This window comes from Xyrauchen texanus, chromosome 43 (genome assembly GCF_025860055.1).
Source record: "Xyrauchen texanus isolate HMW12.3.18 chromosome 43, RBS_HiC_50CHRs, whole genome shotgun sequence".
Classification (NCBI taxonomy): Eukaryota; Metazoa; Chordata; class Actinopteri; order Cypriniformes; family Catostomidae; genus Xyrauchen; species Xyrauchen texanus.
The window spans coordinates 18,369,047-18,388,153 of NC_068318.1; the positions used below are offsets into that span (position 1 = coordinate 18,369,047).

The 19,107-nt window shown below is 37.9% G+C and overlaps 1 protein-coding gene across 1 annotated transcript in view; it reads right to left on the reverse strand.

Moving 5' to 3' along the window:
• The window catches only part of tiam1a (TIAM Rac1 associated GEF 1a), a 77,116-nt gene that overhangs the window by 24,426 nt on the left and 33,583 nt on the right, over positions 1–19,107 (reverse strand). The window contains exons 5-13 of the mRNA XM_052116159.1: positions 18,750–18,922; positions 17,942–18,166; positions 16,021–16,206; positions 10,120–10,266; positions 9,780–9,854; positions 6,362–6,532; positions 2,669–2,773; positions 1,777–1,858; positions 1,605–1,691 (exon numbers count right to left, since the gene is read on the reverse strand). Coding sequence (XP_051972119.1) covers positions 1,605–1,691; positions 1,777–1,858; positions 2,669–2,773; positions 6,362–6,532; positions 9,780–9,854; positions 10,120–10,266; positions 16,021–16,206; positions 17,942–18,166; positions 18,750–18,922 — 1,251 coding nt within the window. The remainder of the gene's footprint in view (positions 1–1,604; positions 1,692–1,776; positions 1,859–2,668; positions 2,774–6,361; positions 6,533–9,779; positions 9,855–10,119; positions 10,267–16,020; positions 16,207–17,941; positions 18,167–18,749; positions 18,923–19,107) is intronic.

Sequence of the window (19,107 nt, forward strand, 5' to 3'; positions counted from 1 at the left end):
AAGTTTGAGCTTTCATGGAATTCTGTGTTTACAACTTGTTCTATGAAGCTCTACGAACACGAAAATAAATTTGCAAGCTGGAAACTAGTAATTACGGTAATTTCGACATGACATGAATTCACCATAAAACAGCCCACCCCCAAATCTCTTTGATATTATCATCCCTTGAATAGCTAAGGTCCATCTTTCATTGTAAGTCTATGGGATTTTCACTTGTTTTTTGTCCATTAGGTGAAAATTGTAAGTGATTGAAAGTCCAATATATTCTAAAGATAATAGCACACCTCTCCTCAACAAGCCATATGATTTGAGGTATCATTCATTTCTGCAGCACAACCATTTAATACTTAGGGGTTTGGAACAAATCCCTAACCCTCAGTTTTGAGCAACAGTAATAGTCATGCATGCCTTAGCAAGCACTGTAAATTATAATCCTCTGATTCTCAATAACTGAACTCTACACTGAAACAGAGAGTGTCAGAACTATAAACCTGTTCTGAAAGCTGCCCTTAATGAACACAGTCACTTGGCACAGATATCACTGGCAGTGTGTAATGGTTTTAATTTGTTCTTCGTGGTAAACCTGTGCTCAAATGAAAGCTTTTTAAATGATTTTTCTCCAGCTGAGTGGAGATTTGGGCCAGTCATCTCAGTTCAGACTGCTCTGTATTCCCTTGCTAATTTCTCAGCAGTTTAATACACGACTGCAGGTGAGGCATTTACGGTGGGTAAAACTGAATAAGGTTTGAATTTGCACTTTGAATATGCAGTAGATTAATTTAGGACATTTCGTTTTGTGATTTAAAATACCCAAAATTGTAGTCCATTCTTAGAGTAGATTTGAAATAAAATCTTACTTCTAGCAACTACACAATAGCTTCAAATTAGTCACTAAACTATAAACTAGATTTTTACACTTTCTAAAGAAAATGTGAGTGGTTGAACTCGCTCTCACAATACTAGGGGGTTGTTTTTGGTTGTCAGGGCATTGTTATATGGTTGATAGGGTGTTTTGGGTAGTTCTAGGTTATTGCTATGTTGTTATGGGTGGTTAATAGGTAGGTGCTTACTGGCCCAAGTCAAAGGAGCTCAACCCAAAGTCTATATGATATTTTGGTCCCAAGACATGGCTTGGGTGCCTCCTTCAATGTATGTCTATGGAATTTTCACCTATTTTATCATCCGCAAGGTGATCATTTTTATGAAGATAATCTGACCACTTAGAAAAGTAATAGCACACCTCCCCTCAACAAACCACACAATTTGAGGAATTCTTATCTGAGGTAGCCCCAGATTCCCTTGAATTGAAAGTTCACGTTCAATTTGCGATACCTGGCCAAGCACCACGCGGACACCGTCTGTAACTACAGAAACTAAACTAAAACTCTTATTTATTATATATTTGTATATTTTATAGATAATATTTTTGCAATGTGTAAATAAAACATTTCATGGTTTTTAACCGTAGATTCAAAATTCTTATGGTTAAATGGTGAAATTTTTAGCGCTGTTTATGGTGCAACCGTATAATCGCGACATCCCAAGCGCAGTGTCAGATATGATGAAGACAGTGGCATAGTCATATTTAGAGTTCAGTCTCAAACCTTTTGCAAATGCCAGACCTCTGGCTTTCACTTCTGTGATATGAAGCTGCTGCCCTCCATCCTCCTCGACCACAGCCACAGAAAACCCTACAGAGGAAGAGATATGAATAACTGAAAAAAGAAAAAAGACTAAGAATAAACAAATAAACCAACTAAATAGCACCATTGTTACCATAGCCGATAGCACAGGACTCATCTCTATCAAAGTGCATGACTTTGGTTGTTTTGGCACAAATTTCGATCTCTTTGTAGAGCTAAACAAAGGGAAACAGAGAGAAAGACAGGGGTTAATATTGATTGCACTCTTAGGATGTACAATGCAGTATGCATTCAGAAAGTGCTCACATACATTATGGGGAATAAAAAACAAAAACAGTGAAATGCCTTAGTCCGCAGAAACTCACAGCTTAAATATGTACGCTTAAGAAAAATCAGCATGTTCTCAAGGGAGCCTAAAACAAAACTAGGCTTTGATCATTTCAGGGAGAGTAAAAGTAAGAGAGACTTGAGTCTCTTAGGAAAGAAAAAGAAAAGATGAGAACAGACAAGGGGAGCACAAAGACAAACTGTACAAATGAGTACAGTGTGTCATCTTAAAAGAACACTGTGAAGAAAAAAACTAGCAGGGTAAATTAAGTTTTGAGGTTGCCTAGTCATTGTAAATTTGTTTTCTCCTATGCTCCACAAGCAATAAGAAACACACACACAAACACACACACACACACACACACACACACACACACACACACACACACACACACACACACACACACACATAGAAAAAGCAACAGACAGAGCTATGGGGATAGAATAACTATTTTGAGTACATTATGCAACACATGCATCTTCTACATAATTCATAACATATGCACCAGCCCCTCCCCAACACCGCTGGAGAGTTTAGATTCACTTTAACCTACATCGAAGTGAAAACTTTTACATAAAGTTCAGGCATGTACTGCCCCTGTGTAATGAATTCACCCCATGCTGTGTCCCTGGCCGCTAAGGTTCTTAGCTGTCCATGGACACAGTGTGGTCGCTGACAGGCTTTTCCTTGGACTCACCAGGTCACACAGGTCCTCCTCAGGTTTGGGGATGTACAATTGCACTTGATTGTCAACAAGGAACTTCAGCCGTATATAGTGCTTGGAAAGTTCCAGTCTGTGAGCCTGCGAGATCAAAGCAAACTATGAGTTAAAATTACAATCCGATACCACTTAGACAGTGCTGTTACTTTCTACCATCTTAAAATCTAAAACATTTTGTCCATGAATGTTTGTATAGTCATGCTCCATATGTGTATTGGTTTATATTCTATTTCTGAGCTTGACTGAAAATCATTTCGGGGAATTAGTGCAACCACTTTCCTCCATCGCTGGATAATTTATTTATAAATCTTCATGTGTGTTACCAACTATCTATAGAGATGCATATAGAGGACTCATAAATTTAAAGTTGACAGAGAAACTGGAGTGTGATTGCTCCAGTTACCACAATGGCATTTAAAGGCATAATTCACCCAAAAATGTATTTATTCACACTCATGCTTTTCATTCTTCTTATCTCAGCTCTGTAAATACAGTCAATGATAGAATAATTGTGGCCAGAACAGGTCAAAAAGCACATCAAATTAATCCATGCGAATCCAGTTGTTAAATTCATATCTTCAGAAGTGATATTCTAGGGGTGGGTGAGAAGAAGATCAATATTTACAGTAAGTCCTTTTTTTTTACTATAAATCTCCACATTCTCCTTTTGTTTTTGTCAATTTGCATTATTCGTGCATAATGCCAGCTTCTGGGCAGAGAGAAGAATTTATAGTAAAAAAGGACTTAAATATTTATCTATTTCTCACCCACACTATCATATCGCATCTGAAGAAAAACCTCAAGGCAAGATAGAGGTGGGTAGCAATACACTACATTTACTCCGTTACATTTACCTGAGTAACGTTTTGGAAAAAAAATTACTTTTAGAGTAGGTTTAAAAGTGCATACTTTTTACTCTCACTCTAGTAAATTTCTATTGTAAAAATTTACATTTACTTCATTACAAATGGGCGGCTTTCCTGTCGGTAATTTTTTTAGTTACTGAATGGGACTTTGTCACAGACTGTTACTCAAGTCCATCACTGCTGCTACATCATGCTCTTCAAACAAGGTGAAACACTTTCTCCACTCAGCACAGTGAAAAAATAAGTTTCATCATGCAATGCCTTCATTTAACACCTAGACAAGCGGCTATTTCAAGATTAAAATTGCAGCTTCAACTTAAGGCAGCATGCTGAGGTAAGTTGTGGCTCTAACGATAACGCTGGCTTTTCTGTGACATGCTGATGGTCATTTTCAGGGTGATTCTGCAAATATGGGCTCTTATGACATCTGTTTTTAATTGTACATTTTTAAATCTGCAGCAAAATATCAGTGCGCTTTGTCCCACGTCCCGCATGTCATGAGCAGTATTTACACATTTACCCCACGCAGCTATCGCAGCTATTTTGGGCTGATTAACTGTATAAATCCATGTAAACATCCAAGTTAACTGTAAATGCCTTTTGCTCTGCCGTTCGTGTGATTGACAACTGGAGCATGAACAGACAGCATATCTGCGTGTGCACAGTGAGGTGCACAGTCTGCATAATCTGTGTTTCGGGAGCAGCAGTGTTACTCTACAGAACTAATGATCTAAATAACTTCTGCACTGAACTCTGTAACTACAATGAACTAAGATCTAAAAGTTGTGAAATAGAGAAAGTAGGTATAAGATCTTGCCTTTGTTTATATTTCAGCATTATATATAATGTCCATGTGGGGCATTGTTCACGTTTTCACCATAATAATTACTAGAAATATTAGTAATATTTCTTCTTATTGACAAATTCATCCAGATCTGAAAAGAGCCCTCATCATTTACTCACCCTTATGCCAGATGTGTATGACTTTTTTTAGACGTATATTTCAGCTCTTTTGGTCCATATAATGCAATTGAATGGGTTCCAACATTTTAAAGCTCAAAATCACATAAGTCAGCATAAAAGTAATCCATAAGACTCCAGTTGTTAAATCTATCTTGATAGGTGTGGATTAGGAGTGTAACAGTTCTCTGTAAAAAATAATTACCATACGGTTCACCACCCATGGTTTGGGAAGCATTGGCACCGCAGTCAGTTCACCTCAAGTGTAACCTTTATTCGTCAATTTAAAAAAGTTACTCAAATGATAGTTTACAGATATTGATCTGTTTCTCACCCACCCATCATATCATTTCTGAAGATATGGATTTAACAACTGGAGTCATATGGAATACTTTTATGATTCCTTTATGTGCTTTTTGGAGCATACAAATTCTGGAACCCATTCACTTGCACATTACTTACAACAGAGGCTAAAATATTCTTCTAAAAATAATAATTTGTGTTCTAACAGAAGAAAGGAAGTCATACACATCTGCGATGGCATGAGGGGGAGTAAATAATCAGAGCATTTTCATTTTTGGGTGAACTATCCCTTTAAAACAATAGCTCAGCCATAATTTATATTCTGTCATAATTTCCCTATCCTCATGTTGTTCCAAACCATATATATATATATATATATATATATATTCATACAAAATCCATAGTTTGGAACAACATGATGGTGAATGATCCATAAATAATAATTTTAATTGGACACTTTTTACTCTTACTTAGCACTTTTACTTCTATTTCAGTAATTATTTTTTTAAGTAGTACTTTTACTTGACTGAGTTTTTGGCTACCCGAGAAGCACCATTCAGTAGGGTTTAAATTCTTCATATGTCAGGAAACATGTGAGTGAGTAACAGATCAATATTTAAGTCTTGTTTTTACTATAAATCTCCCCCTTTACTTTCACTTCCACATTCTTCTTTTGCTTTTTGGCAATTCACATTCTTTGTGCATATCACAACCCACTGGTCGTGGCCGGCAAAAGGTGGAGATTTATAGTAAAAAGGATTGGAATATTTTCGTACAGGAATATTGACCTGTTTCTCACACACACATATCAAATTGCTTCCGAAGACATGGATGTAGCCCTAATTTAGAGTCATATGGAATACTTATATGCTGCCTTTATGTGCTTTTGGAGATTAAAAGTTCTGGCCACCAATCACTTTCATTGTATGGACCTGCAGAGAATCTTCATTTGTGTTCTGCAGAAGAATGTCATACACATCTGAGATGGCATGAGTGAGAGTAAATTATTCAAATGTTTTGTGAACTATTCCTTTAATACTTATGTTTAGGGGTCTGCTAAAGGGGGTGGGATTTGATGGGTGTGAGTTCTGCAACTGCTATTAGGTTCTTCAATTGCATATAACATGTGAGAATGGGCAGCCGGTGGACTCTTTGGTGACCCCTAGGGTAAGATGATTCCCCACTAGGGGGTTGGTGCCCTAGGTAGACATAAATAAGGCAGCAGCGGCCCTAATTTGAGGTAATCAAACAGAACAAGCCACAAAGAATGTGGTATGCTGGAACATATTTAAACTTCCTGCTCTACATGAGACTTTATGTGGAATTATGTGTTAAGACTAAGATAATCCAAAAATGAAATTATGGTTAAAATGTGCAGTATGTGGAATGAATAGGACAGTATGTCATTACCTGTCTTTCCCTCTGGGACTGGGAACATTGGTTCAGGTAGTCACACATTTATCTACTTGACTGATTTATATTTTTGCCATTTTTTACTTTTTTTTTTTTTTTTTTTTTTCTTAATACAAATGACGTTTACCCTGCACAGGGCCTCCAGGGCCTCCATGGCTGTCTCGCCCGGCTGTATGATCGCCAACACGGGCTGATCATCAGGTAAAGAGACCCAGGATGGTGTGAGGTAGTCTGGAACCCAAACTTCACTGTCCGTCTTGTGCTGGGGGAGGCTTTTAACTGAACCTTCTTGCTCCTTCTGCCAAAACAAATAATGAAAGATATAAAACTGTTAAAGAATGTGCTTAAAGGCACCCTGAAACAGCGTTCCCAACCGAGATAATGTGACCATAATGTGACATACTGTATTTTCCAGTAAAACAAGAAATTAAATAAGAAAAAACAGGGCTGGACCGGCATCAATAATCTATTGGATAAATGAAAAGTGGGTGTTTCCATACCAGATCGGATAACCTGGTACCAACTTTTGGAGGCTTTTTTAATGGGACGTAGAGGCTGAGGGTCAAGTTCAGTTTTAAGTGTAATAAAATCACTTGCTAACTATATCTGTTTAAAGTCATATCATATATTACAACTTTGTTGTCATGACAACGTAATGCCCGTTAACAATATTACACCGGAAATCAATCAACTGATCACACTTAAATCATGTTAATTGTTTACATCATGTGGCTATCCTTTTAAAACTGGCCACATTCTCCTTCATTATAAGTGCCTTACAACCATGATTTTTGATTTTGTTTAAAAAAAATAAATAAAAAAAAAAGTCAAAATTAGTGGTTATATCATTATGCCACAAATGCTGTCGGTTGAGCTTAACTTGAATTAAACCTGGAACATTCCTTTAAGGAAGTAACTAAGTTTAATTTTGATTTCACGTTGACTTTAAAGTTACTATGATGCATGGAACCGTTATCTGATGATTATTACAAGTGGATATTACAAAAGCTCCTTAATTATCTATTAAACACTGTATGCAACTAACAGAGGTCTCATATGTGTGGTGATGTGTGCTCAATTCAGTCTGATCATGCTTAAGCAGAGCTGTCTGAATTGATGCAACAGACAAGCATCAAGCACCACTGAATGTGATGACATCTAATCTGAGACAACTAATTAACTTGGCAACCAACCACAGCAATGTGCAAGCTCTGCGCAACACGCAATGTCTCTGTCTGATGTTTGGCGGGTGATCGATGAGCTGACGTACATCGGCTGGGATGTGAATGGCTGGTTGTATTGTGGGGCTCTCGGGAGATCTTTGGTCTGTCAGTGGGTCTGGCCTGCTGTCAGCGTCGGCATGCTGCCTGGCTCAGATAGATTATCCCCACTATCAGGTGACAGCCTAACACCCTCCCCTTCCTTTTGACAATCTGGCCACAGTGTAGCAGTGATGGTGGTCTCCCATTATGGGGAGACAGCAAGCCCACACATGGTGAAGGAGAGTGGGAGAGCGGGAAAATGGGTCAGAGGTACTTAAACACACCCCACACACTCACATACTGGAAAACACATGCAGACAGTACATTAAACACTCCAACATTCTGTCACTCAGTCTCTCAATACAAATGTGCAAGCAAACTCACACACAACACACACACAGACACTCCCCTACCAAATCGCCCGCCATCTGCCTCCTTTACTGGCTATTAATGGATGTGCCGGGTGGGAGATGAGTCCAGCCATGGAGAAGTATTATGAAGTAACTAACTAAAAGTGGCATTAATTTAACTGTTTCAGTGGCATGACATTAGCTGAGCTGCTTTAAAACTAGCATAGCTTTCACAATAAAAAGCTAATTTAGCCAACGAGTGTCAATGTAGCGCAACAACACAGCAATCTTTGAAAGTATCTTCATTATGCTGACAATAGTGTTCTATTCTCTTTCTTCTGTATAACATAGATGAAGATTTTTAGAGGAATATTTCAGCTCTGTCAGCCAATTCAATGCAAGTGAATGGTGGCCAGAAGTTTGAATCTCCTAAAATCACATAAAGGCAGCATAAAAGTAATCCACAAGTCTCCAATGGTTAAATCCATGTCTTCTGAAGTGATATGATAAGTGTATTTGAGAAACAGATCAATATTCCATTATTTTTTATCTTTGAACCTCCACCTTTAACCAGCCCCAACCAGTAAGTGGTGATATGCAAGAACAATGTGAATCGCCATAAAACATAAGAAGAAAGTGAAAGTGGAGATTTATAGTAAATAAGTAAATATTAATAGTAACTGTTGATCAGTTTCTCACCCACACCTATCATATCACTTCAGAAGATATGGATTTAACAACTGGAGTCGTGTGGATTACTTTTATGCTGCCTTTGTGATTTTTGTTGATTCAAAGTTCTGGTCACCATTTACTTGCATTGTATGGACCTACAGAGCTGAATATTCTTCTAAAAATCTTAATTTGTGTTCTGCAGAAGAAACAAATTCATACACATCTGGGATGGCATGAGGGTGAGTAAATAATGAGAGCATTTTCATTTTTGGGTGAACTATCCCTTTAACAAAAAGAACCACATTTTAAAGTGTTTTCAGCTATTCTTTCTAACTAGTTGCTATGCAGTGACACAAAACACCACATTTGTCACACGCAGTGAAACAGCAGAGACAGTTTACCTACTATCATCTCTCGATGCATTGAAAAGTTCAAAAATTTAAGTGAATCTGTTCATTAGGACAGTTCATGACAATAAATTGGTTAAAAATGGTTTACTGTTTCACTTATATGGAGCATTAGGAAGTTAGTAAAAGATGAATGTAAATGAACATAATTTTGCCCCTGCACAGAAGTCAGTTTGCTTCTTTTTTGAAGAGCAATATTTAGTCAAATGCTGCTGCTTACCACTATGTTTTTAACTTAGTTTTATAAAATGAGTATGCATTCTAGTTTTATTTGTTTTATTTAGTATATATGTATTGTTTGATTTAATGCTGTCACCCTAATTAAGGTGCTACTTTGTTTATGTGCTACCCAGTGTTTTGAATCTGAACAGAATTTATGTGGCAAAAAAAAGCAATAATGATCTTTTAAAAATAAAACTATAAATAATACTATAAATAGAACTATATTCATAGTTACTAAACTATAAAACTTTATTTATAGAACGTATGATTGCAGAATAACTTAATCTGATAGTACTGTATGTCAAAGTAGTAGCTACTTTTTCTTAGTAACTTCTAGTGCACCGAACTACTTTTCAAAAGAGTGGCTTGACCATAGTTTAGCTACTTAAAACTATGAGTAGCATGAAACTACTGAAGCTACAAGTTTCAAAGGAACGTCCCAACACTGCCAAGGAGAGCCCGGACCCTTCACCCAGCTTTGGTGTTTTAGCTCTCTCAACCTCTCTCCAGCTCCCATTGGGAGTTTCACAAGGCCTAACATCTTATTTCTTATGCTCTCTGCCACTGACAGCCTTCTCTTTGACAGTTTTAATTATTCAAAACATTTTAGAAGGTATAAGCGTCTCCCTCACCAGAGTCTCCTTTCCAGGGTCCTCAAACATGTGCTCAAGACTCCTCTTAACCGGCTCTTCACTGTCTACAAACACCTGCAGTTAAGACAAAGCTACTGGTTAGAAAGGAACTTGATGTTTTAATTAGAATCCACATAGATGAATTTGGTGCATTGTCTGTGACAATTGCCTCAGTGACACTTTGAGCGCACCACAAGTGTGTGAGAGAATTTGAAACATTCTTATAAACAATGAATGCACTTATGAATAGAGTAATTAGTGATGCATTCTATTAAGAAGATGTAATATGGGGTCACAAACAGACTGGAAGTGTTTTGCATTGCAGGAGACAGATGTGGACCTGGCTGATGCTGGGTCTGCCTTTGGTTTTCTTTTTTGAGGTAGTGTCCAAACCCCACAGGGAGGAGAAACGACTTTTTCGTTTACTGGAGGAACGTGACAGGGCCTGATTATGTCTACGAATGCCACCATCTGTCCTCGCTGCCACCTGTGCAACAAACACAATTATAGTCAATCAACAAACATCTTCAAGGGGGTTTCAAACAATACACAAACAGAGTCTAGTTTTAAACAATTTAGCATTTGTCACTGTAGAGTGGGATGTTAGAGAGTAAGGAAAGACCCAAAAAGGAGAATTCTGTCATCATTAACTGAATGTTAGTATCAAACATCAAAGCTTAGAAATGAGCTGACTGTAATTCAACTATTATATTTTATTTTAAGTGAGCTATTCTTATTCTGCCTAGAGGTTACAACCTTCATTGATTATGAATTGCCTTAGTGACACTGTGTGAAAAGAGCTATTGAAAAATGATGGGGGGAAAACATCCCTGTGCCTTTAGGGTTCAGATCAAGACCAGCGATGGGAAAAAATCTGACAGTATCAGTGCTTCAGTGACAGTAGACACATAAACTTCCATGATGTGATTATGTCAATCAGCCGTTTACACACACACACACACAGGCACAAAACCACACTGACATTTCTGGGATAATAAACGTCACTGCAGTGCCACAGAAGTCATAAAGGATCTCCTCAGTAATTGGACCATATAGAGGAGTTTCCATAAACCTACAGTGTTGGTTGATGGACATGAACTTAAACCTTGTTAGTTTAAGGGAGATAGGCAGTAGAATATCTAAAGGCCTAAAACTGTGTGCAAACATGTAAAATTGCAGCATGGATGCTGGAAGGTTTCAGTAATGTTAGGGAAAAGATGTCTGGACTATCATGCACATCCTAAAACTAACACCCTTTTTTCATAAAAAGCAAAAACAAAACTCAAAGCATTGTTCTGGGAACGTTCTGAGAACCAACAACAACAAAAAAGGTTCCCAGAGCATTCCAGGGAGCAAACATTAGTAGGGGATTACATTAGTTATTAGGGGATAACATTCTGTTTATGTCCTTTTTAGGTTGCCTATTCCTGTAATTTGTCACTCAAAAACCTCTCTGCAACATTCAAATGGGTAAGTTTATACTAACATTTATAGAAAAATTACATGTAAAGATAACCATTAGCTAGAGTTCATATTATGTTGTCAGACAAAAAACCTCCCAGCAACGTTCTGTGAACGTAAGTTCAAAATGAAACCTAATAAGGATGTGCCTAGAACGTTAAGAATTTGTTCACAAAAATAACTTTATGGGAATCATACACTAATATAATTTTGTTTGCTGGGGAAATTAATGTAAAGTTGTTCTTAGTGACAATGTTTATTTTTAAAAATGCTTAAAAGACAAAAACACAAATGTGGGAAAATAGTTAAAATGTATGGCAGCACGAGGCAGTTATTGATCTACCACTTTAGTGCCATCCCTTTTTCATCACTTAAAACGTCAATGATTTCCTGTCAAACTCGGTTTAGTTTTTAAAAGACTTGATGTGTTATGCAATCAGAAGGGAGTTACTGTTCCACGCCTCACTGGGACTTAGGGTGACTGTTGTGGTTTGAGGCATTTGTCCCCATATTACGACATTCTGTACATTCTGTGTTGGACCACAGGAATGACAAAAAACATTGATGACAGCATGTTTTACTATGCAGTTTCTGTCAGGATTTGAGCCAAGAACAGGCTGGCAGGCAGCTCTGTGCGCTTACAAGCCTCTCGTGGTGTGGATTAATAAAAAGTGGATGTTAACTAAATGTACTTAAAATTGTAAGCGAGAAAAGCATTTGTGTAAAAGAGACAGAGAGAGAGAGAGAGAGAGAGAGAGAGAGAGAGAGAGAGAGAGAGAGGGAGCAATGCACAAATATGGAGTGTTAGAATAAGTGTAAAGGTGTGTTAGAAAAAATGAGTACAGAGCGTGAAATTGTGTTTGAAAGTGTGTCTATAAGTGTGTATATACAGTATGTACTTATTTAGCTATATTTTAGGGGACAAAATGATTTGCAAATAAAGTACATTATTATAATATGTGTATTATATACAGTGGGTACGGAAAGTATTCAGACCCCCTTAAATTTTTCACTCTTTGTTATATTGCAGCCATTTGCTAAAATCATTTAAGTTCATTTTTTTTCCTCATTATTGTACACACAGCACCCCATATTGACAGAAAAACGCAGAATTGTTGACATTTTTGCACATTTATTAAAAAAGAAAAACTGAAATATCACATGGTCCTAAGTATTCAGACCCTTTGCTGTGACACTCATATATTTAACTCAGGTGCTGTCCATTTCTTCTGATCATCCTTGAGATGGTCCTACACCTTCAATTGAGTCCAGCTGTGTTTGATTATACTGATTGGACTTGATTAGGAAAGCCACACACCTGTCTATATAAGACCTTACAGCTCACAGTGCATGTCAGAGCAAATGAGAATCATGAGGTCAAAGGAACTGCCTGAAGAGCTCAGAGACAGAATTGTGGCAAGGCACAGATCTGGCCAAGGTTACAAAACAATTTCTGCTGCCCTTAAGGTTCATAAGAGCACATTGGCCTCCATAATCCTTAAATGGAAGACGTTTGGGAAGACCAGAACCCTTCCTAGAGCTGGCCATCCGGCCAAACTGAGCTATCGGGGGAGAAGAGCCTTGGTGAGAGAGGTAAAGAAGAACCCAAAGATCACTGTGGCTGAGCTCCAGAGATGCAGTCGGGAGATGGGAGAAAGTTGTAGTAAGTCAACCATCACTGCAGCCATCCACCAGTCGGGGCTTTATAGCAGAGTGGCCCGACGGAAGCCTCTCCTCAGTGCAAGACACATGAAAGCCCGCATGGAGTTTGCTAAAAAAACACCTGAAGGACTCCAAGATTGTGATAAATAAGATTCTCTGGTCTGATGAGACCAAGATAGAACTTTTTGGCCTTAATTCTAAATGGTATGTGTGGAGAAAACCAGGCACTGCTCATCACCTTTCCAATACAGCCTCAACAGTGAAGCATGGTGGTGGCAGCATCATGCTGTGGGGGTTTTTTTCAGCTGCAGGGACAGGACGACTGGTTGCAATCGAGGGAAAGATGAATGCGGCCAAGTACAGGGATATTCTGGACGAAAACCTTTTCCAGAATGCTCTGGACCTCAGACTGGGCCGAAGGTTCACATTCCAACAAGACAATGACCCTAAGCACACCGCTAAAATAACAAAGGAGTGGCTTCACAACAACTCCGTGACTGTTCTTGAATGGCCCAGCCAGAGCCCTGACTTAAACCCAATTGAGCATCTCTGGAGAGACCTGAAAATGGCTGACCACCAACGTTTACCATCCAACCTGACAGAACTGGAGAGGATCTGCAAGGAGGAATGGCAGAGGATACCCAAATGCAGATGTGAAAAACTTGTTGCATCTTTCCCAAAAAGACTCATGGCTGTATTAGATCAAAAGGGTGCTTCTACTAAATACTGAACAAAGGGTCTGAATACTTAGGACCATGTGATATTTCAGTTTTTTTATTTTTTTATAAATGTGCAAAAATGTCAACAATTCTGTGTTTTTCTGTCAATATGGGGTGCTGTGTGTACAATAATGAGGAAAAAAAATGAACTTAAATGATTTTAGCAAATGGCTGCAATATAACAAAGAGTGAAAAATTTAAGGGGGTCTGAATACTTTCCGTACCCACTGTATATATATTTTAGGGCTGTCAATCGATTAAAATATTTAATCAAATTAATGACACAATGTCCTGATTAATTAATTGCGATTAATCGCATATACAAATATTTGCTGAGAAAGCCCCTCATATAACAATAATTAAATATATAATGATGAAACAATTATACATAGTTATCTTTAAATATAAATATATATATCCATTTCACAAGTGAATTTGTCTATCAGTTTGAGATTTATTATGAGGGCTTGTTTAAGGACCCGTCAATTTCAACAAGCATCAGACATGCTTGTGTAGCGTCTCGGGTGCATTGTGTTATAAACATACATTTTTGGTCACTGTGTCACGTTAAATATAGTTTAATACTTAGAACTAGGGATGCACCGAAATGAAAATTCTGGGCCGAAACCGAAACCGAAAATCCAGGATGCACTTGGCCGAAAACCGAAACCGAAACCGAAATTTGTACCTATTTAAAAAAATAAAAAATAAAAATTAAAAAATGGTGTGTATAATTGTATTAATTTTATACTTTTTCATTAATTTCATGAATTTAATGAATCTGAATTGAAAAACTACAAACCAATAAAATAAATCACACTTTTATTGAAAGTAACACAAAAAATTGGACAAAAAATATATTACAACTATATTAAATATTCTTCTTCTTTCAGTTCTGTAAAAATCTAATTTTACAGATTTTATTAACAATTATCCAAATAATGTAAAGTTTTAGAAAACTATTAGATGAAAAACAACAGTCAAGTAAAGAACTTAGCTAGCATCTTTCAAAAAGTTTAATATGCAACAGTAATTTTAATTAAAACAAAAGGCAGAACACAGAATGGCAGAGGGCCTCTATTCCACTGATCTATATATAACTATAATATATAATTATATATATAGATCAGTGCTCTATTCTGTTTATGTAAACGTATGTACACTTTAAGTGAAAATTATTGTGCAAAACAACAGTGCAAAACAGCAGTAATTGAACTCAACCTCAACTGTAAACGACAGATGTATCCTCAAGTGAAGAACAAGTGTAATGTAATTGCTATACACATAAATTTGGACCGCTTTCTATTTAAGTACAAGTGACAGGTTTCTCTTCAAGAACAAAAGTTGCTAAACTTTCTGACAGTCTCTCCTTTCAGAAAGCTCATCAAGAACATGAGATGCTGCACTGAACAGTCTCTCACTCTCTGTGCTGGTGCTTGGGCATATAAATACCTGTGCGCAATCCGCGCAAGCAAAGGAAAGCGGTCTTTGTTTATGCGACCGTAGTCAAGGGGATTGTCGCTTCTGGCATATTTCCGCTAGATTCGCCTCAAGTTGTGTTGTAGCAGCGCTAGTTGTGACACTTTCCTGTAGAATCTCTTGCTGTACTCTGTATATATATATATATATATATCTTGACATTTCTGCTGAATAAACACAGCAGATCGCAAATTTGATGTCCTTATCAGAAACTTTGAAGAATTTCCACACCGCTGACATGATCGGCCTTTGTTTGGTAGCGGTGTGATAAGGGCTAGATCGATCCAGAGTGAAATCTGAGCACTGAGGGGGCGGGGCGAGGAGGTATTTTCGGCTCATATTTTCGGCCTTTTTTCTCTTTCGGCCAAAAACCGAAACTTTTCGGCGGCCGAAATTTCGGTGCATCCCTACTTAGAACACATCTTGAGATCCCTTAGTTCGAATTTGCGTTCCATCAGAAGTTTGGAACGCAAAAACGTAACGAATGTCTGTTTTGTGCTGTCTGGTTGTTTTCTTCACTGTATAAACTGCGCGTTGCCCATACAGCTTAAATTTCAATTACTGCCCTCTGGAGTAAACAGGTGGTACTACAAACTTGTATTTCTCAGGAATCTTCCTTATTACAATCCGGGGGCATTGCGATTAATTGCGTTCATTTTTTTACCGTGTTATTTTTAATAAAATGAATCACATTGAATTAACGCGTTAAACCGACAGCCCTAATATATGTTATATATATATATATATATATATATATATATATATATATATATATATATATATATATATATATTAGATATATATATTAATATATATTAATAATATTATGTTGAATCATTTCTATTTATCAAGAAAGAAAGAAAGAAAGAAAGAAAGGTCTATGGTACGTCCGTGTTAGTGTGAGTGTGTATATTTCATACCAGGGCATGAAAGGATGATACAGAAAAAATGCCTAGACGACCCATGGACAGCTTGGTGGGGCGGGAAGCAGCAGCCAGTAGGCGTTTTGGGTTTGGAAGCTCACCGCCCTGCAGACTGGACAGGTAACAACGGTAACGGAACAAATCCATATGAAACTGCTCCAAATTCTGCTCCCAGAGGAATATCTGAAAAGAAAGAAAGTTAGTTAAATCTTTGACAGAAAAGTAAAAAAGATCTCAGTCGTTGTACTTTCTCAATAGTTTAATGTTCTCTGCCCTTTTTGTTTTCAGTGTTCGTACACTGATGAGAGCCTATTAGCTGCTGACTATTAAGAGTGTGGGCAGTGTTTTTAATACAATTTTGTTTACTGGAGAAGGACACTGGGAAATATCATTAGTCATCAGCCTTCCTCCGTATCAGCATGACTATTATTGACAGAAAGAGTCTATTCAGAGACCATGGAGGAGTATGCCCACCTCCACTCAAACATAGAGCTACACCACACACACACAAACACAAATAGACATGCATTTATACAATCATCTTTTATGTAAGAAAAATAAAATCACTCAGGTCAAAGATGATTTTGAATGGCCACATTGAAATAGACACAAAAACCTACTCATACAAATCCAACTCATCCTTGCATGAGACACAAGGAAAACCTAAACAATCATTAACTTAAAAACACCAAATCAAAGACTAATTATGACAAACAAAACATCTATTATTGATGTGTTCTGGTTTTAACAGGGTAGCTCACCTATATTGCGATGCAAATGCAAAATGCAGTAACTGCAGATTTTGTCAAAATTGAGTTATAACTATAATCAGGTCTCTTACTTGAGGTCTGTTCCAGAACTTAAGACCAAATTATACTTCACTTGTCCACAATCGGAACAATATGTGTGATGCAAATTTTGCCATCAGCACAGTCGGCGTAGACTGTCCGCGAGTGATTCCTTGTCAGTGTGCATCGACAGCGCATGTTATTGCTGTTGACTGTGCTAAAATAGTATCACAAAACAGTGGTAGTATGCATGCGTCGAAACCCGTTCGCATTCGCTCAAGGTCAAAAGAGTATACTTTGATAGTCTGAGCGCTCGAAATGGAGCCTCATAAGAGAGCTATTTGGAATGCTCTACATAGGAGGCAGCTCCGCACGTCATTCAAATAGCGCTCCACATGCGCAGCACATGGGAGATTCGACTCGCAACTGATTTCAATACAGGTGATGTGAAAGGCACGACGTGATACTCAAATGAACATAAATATACATATCACATGCACAGTTTATGAAAAATAGTCAGTTTTCTATTATTTGTCCGCCATCTTGCATTCTGAGATCCTATCATTCTGATTTGAAGGATACATATGATGCTAGTTAGCCAAAATGAAATATTTTAGGGGGCAGCATAATTAAGATACCTACATTTTGGAACAGCCTTTGAGTCAGGATTGCCCCTTTGATCCCTTAAAATACTGCCTCACTAGGTTTTGAAAGACCCTAAGACAATGCTCTGTCTTGTGACAGATAGGTTTGGCCAAGCTCTTATTCAGAGGAAATTGTGTGTGTAAAACGCAGTATGCACAAAATCCACATTAAAACCAAGGCAAACTGCAATTCTTATTGTTGTTTGAGTTTTAATTCAAAGGCAGACTGAAGTATCTGCATTTTCGGTCATGTTTCAATCCTTGGTCATGGTTTTTAAGCACAAAAATCACTTCATGCAAGGTGCGAAATACAGGGGCCGGATGTAACCGGACACCCCCGCAAGAATCTGAGCTGATGAAGAGCCGGCCAGATTCCTTCCTGTTCGTTGTAACTCTGCCTCTGCACGCGCTTCAAACCCTATAACTTCGCACTTTAAGCTTAATGAATTGCCACCTTGAATAGAGGCTAATGTGTCCTGTGAATACCTGCTCCAGGATGGTCTTCCTCTTCTTCGCATCAGTGACAGCAGAGAGCTGCATTTCGCCCATCTTCTTCATTTTCTCATCCATGTCGATCTTCTGTTCAAGCTTCTTGATCTCAGAACGCAGCAATCGTACCGTGTCCTCGCGATGGTGCTGGCGGGCAACAGCGGCGGCGCAGGCTGAGTGGATGGCGGTTATCCAGTTTTCCAACTCTGTTTGACCTGATGTCTGAAAACAAGTGGACCCAAACATAGATGTTACCACTTTTTCCTGCTTAGGGATATTTTGACCGAAATGGATAAACTAGGTCTGGATAAAACCATCAAATAGCATCCTCCATATACTGTATATTAGGTTACATCTCAAGGCCATGTGTCAGAGCTACAGAAACACAGGTTCTTTCAACACAAATAAATAAATTATCAAATGTCAGTCATTTATTGACTGTAGGACCTGACTGGCTAACCTTTAAGAATGTCATCTACAAAGCAGAATGTTGCCTCCTGTCATAGAAAATGTCACGGAAACCCACAGAAATTCAGAAATATTATACACCAGTTTACAATGAACCAGTAGATCATGAGCAATGTTTTGGTAGTATTCAATTTAATTTGTCGATAACAAAAATAAGCCACAGTATCAGCTTTGTGTTTGCAAATGTAGAGGATGTAAATATCAGTAAAAAAAAAACTGTTGTTAGAATGACTTCAAAATGTAGACTCCAAAATCTGAGCTTGTAGGAGTAACTGGATTTATGTGTGACCTTAATATTAGTCTTTTGAGATTGAGGCTGAGATCTTTGAGATCTTACCTGGAAAAGGAAGGCATCTCCCAGTGCATTGCTGAGGCAAAACACAAAGTCTTTCTTGGGATGCTCTGGGACGGCCTGGACAATGCTGTTCTCCACCCAGACGGCATGTTTGTGAATGCTGTTGTGGTCGATCCCTGAACGTCCATCCGTTTCGTAGAAAAATAGAGTGCATCCTGGAGGGAAGATCAGATTTTAAGCTGTGAAACACTATCCAACTGAATTCGGATTCTTTATGCCTTGCATACAACACAAGTCAGAGTGAAAATGGAATACAAGTTTCAGGTGGTCTGGATTAGATTTGTCTACAAGAATTAATAAATAAATGGAAACTAGGTGATTATTTTTCCAGCACAGTGGT